The sequence below is a fragment of the Polistes canadensis genome, unplaced genomic scaffold (assembly GCF_001313835.1).
Source record: "Polistes canadensis isolate GaletaPanama2010 unplaced genomic scaffold, ASM131383v1 scaffold_906, whole genome shotgun sequence".
NCBI lineage: Eukaryota > Metazoa > Arthropoda > Insecta > Hymenoptera > Vespidae > Polistes > Polistes canadensis.
Genome location: NW_014570453.1, coordinates 2,056 through 7,025, shown reverse-complemented (window position 1 = coordinate 7,025; position 4,970 = coordinate 2,056). Strand labels below are relative to the sequence as shown.

General features: G+C 29.7%; 1 protein-coding gene across 1 annotated transcript; it reads left to right on the top strand.

Annotated features, from left to right (window-relative positions):
* Positions 1 to 150: 150 nt before the first annotated feature.
* Positions 151 to 4,733, top strand: LOC106792863 (fatty acid synthase-like). The gene is made up of 8 exons (XM_014759394.1): positions 151 to 204; positions 282 to 502; positions 565 to 648; positions 696 to 712; positions 913 to 1,296; positions 1,862 to 3,696; positions 3,778 to 4,515; positions 4,659 to 4,733. The coding sequence occupies exons 1-8, from the start codon at positions 151 to 153 to the stop codon at positions 4,731 to 4,733; spliced, it is 3,408 nt and encodes a 1,135-aa protein (XP_014614880.1).
* Positions 4,734 to 4,970: the final 237 nt, after the last annotated feature.

Below are 4,970 nucleotides of genomic sequence, written 5' to 3'. Positions count from 1 at the left end.
GTCATCTCTCAACCAAAAAATCGCAGTAAACGTTGGATTTGCACGTCTATTCCGAAAAACGAATGGCATTCATTAAAAGCTGGCTTTTCTTCACCGGAATATCATACAAATAATCTGCTTTCTCCTGTCTTATTTGAAGAAATATTAGAAATGATACCAAAAAATGCTATAACCATTGAAATTTCACCGCATGGGCTTCTACAGGTATATATATTTATTAAAATAAACTTATTTTATTTAAGTTATTTTAATTGTATAACTTATTACATTTTGTTCCTAAGGCAATTCTGAAACAATCATTAAGCCCCGATTGCATTAATTTAGCATTAACAAGACGGGGTAATAAAGACAATTCAATTTTATTACTATCAGCATTAGGAAAGCTTTATAATCTTGGGGTTCGCATTATGCCAGGAAAACTCTATTCCAGAATTCCCTATCCTGTTTCTAGAGGAACTCCATCGATTTCTTCACTTTTCCGTTGGGAACATAGTACTGATTGGTTAGTAAAAAATAAACTTTTTCTAGAGAAATAATACAAAATGTTATTGTATTTTTTGACAGGTACGTAAGCACTTTTAGTGGAAGGAGATTGCAATTAATTAATGAACATTCGTTTTTGTTGGATTTGGAATCAGATGAATACAAGTTTTTACGAAATTTTAAAATTAACAATAATATTATATTACCTTTAGCAGTCCATTTAAAATTAGTAACGAATGTTTACTCGATATTAGTACCAGATAAGGCTAACAAACCATTTATATTTGAGAATATTATAAATTACAATGAAATACTAAAAGTACCTAAAAACGAAAAAATTAATTTAATAATTATGATATTTAAAGGTAAAAAAGTAATTACGTAAATATAATATTTCTTAACTATGTTTAAAAAAATGTAAATTTTTAGGCTCAGGAAAATTTGAAGTAAAAACGAAAAAAAGAATCATGATATCTTCTGGAACTATACGCGTAGTAGAAAGTGAGAATGAAGTTATTCCTGAAAATATTATAGTGAAAAAAGAAACAGAACTTTTATACGAAGAAGATATTTACTCAAATCTACTTTCACATGGTTATCAGTACGAAGAACCTTACAATATTATTAGCAGACTTTCTACATCGTGTTCCAATGGTACATTTAAATGGAGTAGTGACTGGAGATTTTTACTAGAAGGATTAATTCAAGTGCATATTATCAGTAGTAGGAATAAAAATATTTTGATGCCAAATAAGATACAACAACTCATCATTGACATAGGACAATTAACAGATGAAATGAAAAAAAATAATGGTAAGTATTTGATAAATTAATCTAAACTTTTCATTGTTACAAGAAATAATATAGAGTAGATTTTTTAAACTTTTTAATTTTTGTCCAACATAAATGAAAATCAAAATATATGTGTCCAACTGCAAAAGCTTTTTTCAATTAAAAATCAATTCATTTTAAATGGAATTTTTATAATCAAGGAATAGAATGTTAAAACTCAAAATATTTATTATATAAGGCTCTGATAATAATTTATTTATAACTTAGGTTTAAATGTTAATTATCGTCCATAATTTTATAACAATTAAATACTAGCACTTACAGTAATGAGACATTTGGTAACTAGTCAAAACGAAAACTGAAAATAAACAAAAAAGCAAAAATCATATTTGTTTTAAAAAAAAAATTAAAAAAATTTATACACCAAATAAGTTTATAAGTAAGATTCGTAACAATATTATAATACGTATTATTGAGCATTTTTGTAAATATATTATCATCATAAATAACTTAATTTATCGTTATTTGTACATGTACCCTAATTTTAAAAACAATTATATAAATCTTACTGATTTTGCTTCCGTAGCATTACCGATGAAGTTTGACAAACGGGTAAACATTATATTTTGCCCAGGAGTTACTATGATTGGAATCCAATTCAAAAAAATAACAATCGAAAACGATATTGGGAAAATAGTAGCGGATGAACTACGATTTATCCAGAATATGGAAAAAAGAGAGATGGATATGGACGACGTATGCAACTTTGTACTAGGATTCATTTCAGATAATATTAGCAAAAGTAGTACAGAGACGATAATGGTAGCGGAAGAGTCACAGTATGAAAATGAAAATATTATTGAGTGCCTCTATAATACCTTAGAAAGGACAAAAGAAAACTTCACTATGAAACTCATTGCTAGAGAGTGGCTTAACCAGACGTTAAATGAAAATTATGTTTTGATGATTATAAATAACGCGCATTTTAACGATGTAAGAAATTTTATTAATACTACCGGTAAAGAATCATTTTTATTGACAATCATTAAAACAGAAGATGAAGACAATGCCATTACTGCATTTACAAGCTTAGGACTAAAACTCGTTCTAAATATAAAAATTGTTCTTCATCGTACGGCTTTACTTTTACAAAAAGAAAAAAAATTAGGAAAAACGGTTATCGTTAATAGACAAGAAAACTCTGCCGATCAACTAAAAATCTGTTTACGAGATTCAAAATATGATAATGTTATATTTTTGGTTAACACTAATATTGATAATGATATATTCGAGATACTCAAAAGTATAAAAGGAGAATCCGAATATAAAAAACTCCAAATTTTCGACTTACAAGACGAAAAGGCACCGAAATTCTCACTTAAAAATGAGTTTTACGAAAATCAAATAAAACTAAATCTTCGTAAAAACGTGTTGTTGCCCAATGGTGTATGGGGCACATACAGATGGATGCCATTGCAAGCAAAGTCTACTTCTCCTTCACGTTGGCAAGCTAAAATTGATAAATCAGGCTCATTAGTATGGGTGGAAGAGTTGCCATTGATTAAAGAAAAAAATAGAAGTGTCGTAAAAGTAGAATTTGCATCATTTGACTTGAATGCTTACGAGTTTTGGTTAAACAATGACGTCAACTTAGAATCACATATATCTCTTATAGAATATTCAGGAAGAGATGAAAAAGGTCGTAGAGTAATGGGACTTGTTAATAATTTAACTATAAGTAATGAAATTTTACCTGATCCAGATTTCACTTGGGTTATTCCTGAAACTTTAAGCTTTGAAGAAGCTGCAACGATTCCCCATGCTTATTTGGCAGCTTTCAGCATTTTACATTCTAACACGCTTAGGTTTAAACATATAAAATCTATATTAATACATTATGGTGCTAGCGACGTAGGACAAGCTCTTATAAATGTATCTTTATCATATAATTTTGATGTTTACACTACTTACGAAACGGAGGCTGAAAAACGAGTCATTGAGTCAATACGACCACGTTTACCAAGAACTCATATTATTAATATTAATAACTATAAAAGTAATATTCTGAATATTACAAAGGGCAAAGGCATAGATTTCGTAGTGGCAAACCACTTCATATTAGAAGATATAAATACTTCTTTAGACATTCTCAATGATTTGCAACATTTCGCAATAATCTATGATTCTAAAGAGCCTTGTTATAGTCAAATAGCCCTAGCTCCTTTTATAAGGCATTTAAGTATGTATAGCTACTGTATGCAAGACCTTATCAGGGTGACACAGAATCAGACGAGAGTAGCAGCAGAACTGATGAGAAAAGCTCTTCAAACGGGAAGCCTGAAACCAATTATATCACGAAGACTTTTTCTTCAGGGAACAACAGATGGAAAAAAAAACGAGGCTTGTGAACGTTATGGAAAAGTAATTAATTTATTAGGTTTTCTTAAAAAATGTTTATAATATTTTTGCCTAAAATTCTAACACAAATGAATTTTTCTTTAGGTTCTGGTCAGCTTGCAAGAAAAAAAGGGACTATCTAAATTAATTCCTAAGCTTCTCTTCCATAGCGATAAATGCTACCTCGTCATTGACGGCTTCAATACCTTTGGCATGGGATTGATCGAATGGATGATTGAACAAGGAGTTAGAAACTTATTCATAGCTTCTAATAAGTTAAACCGATATCCCGAAAACTTGGTCTTTAGATGGCGTGAAAATGGAGCAACGGTCATTATCCGTGAGGAAGTAGACATGAACAAAGAAACGAGTTTTGAAAACTTGCTTAAAGAAGCTGTTTCTATTGGTCAACTCGATGGTATATTTGATCTACAGAGAACGAAGATAGATTCGTCAATTTCTTCGTCAAAGTATTTCAATGTTACTGAATTACTCGATAAATGTAGTAGAAAGCTATGTCCATCACATGTAAAATTCTTCATTTTCTCGTCGCTCAACTTGGACGAAGATGGCTTAAGAGACCCTAATGTAGAAAAATTATGCAAAGAAAGAAACGAATCTGGCCGTCATGGGTTATTTATTTTACTGCCTAATTTTGTGGAAAATACACTTAATGAGACGCATTTCAAGAATATATATTACACAAAAATGTCATTATTTTTAAAACAACTAAGTGCTCTACTCTCCACAGATGCTTCATTAATTGCTGTGCGCCAAATAATAAAAGATCATTCCGTACATGAAAACGAGTCAAATATCGTAGCTGCGGAAACCGACAAAAAGGTAATTCATTTTATTTTCATGTCTATGATATTATTATCTAATATTTATATCGATTAGGCTATGATATTATTATTACTATTACTATTATAATTGTTTAAAAGCTTTATAATTCACTGATCATTATTGTGTTTAACATTATTTAGCAAAAATCTAACGAGGCGATCCTACAAGAAGAAGTACGTCGTTTCGAACAATATATCTACGGCTATGCCTATTAAACTGCATAATATTTAATGGGAATAATTTAAATAACGTTAAGTATATTTTTACTACGAATTATATATATATAAGTAGTTTCTTTGTTATACACCTGTTTGTGAAGCAAATTAAAGCTTTGCGGTTGTAAAAATCACCGCAAATGTCTTTTTCTTCCTCTCTTTTTGCTTGGGATGTACGATAAGTAATAAGAAAGCAGGTTTTTATTATATACGGTCAAAAATATTAACGTTTACAAT

Coding starts and splice junctions, on each gene's coding strand:
- LOC106792863 (XM_014759394.1), top strand. CDS start 151: ATGATACCAAAAAATGCTATAACCATTGAAATTTCACCGCATGGGCTT. Junction 503..564: donor TGGGAACATAGTACTGATTG/GTTAGTAAAAAA, acceptor ATTTTTTGACAG/GTACGTAAGCACTTTTAGTG. Junction 4,516..4,658: donor CTGCGGAAACCGACAAAAAG/GTAATTCATTTT, acceptor AACATTATTTAG/CAAAAATCTAACGAGGCGAT.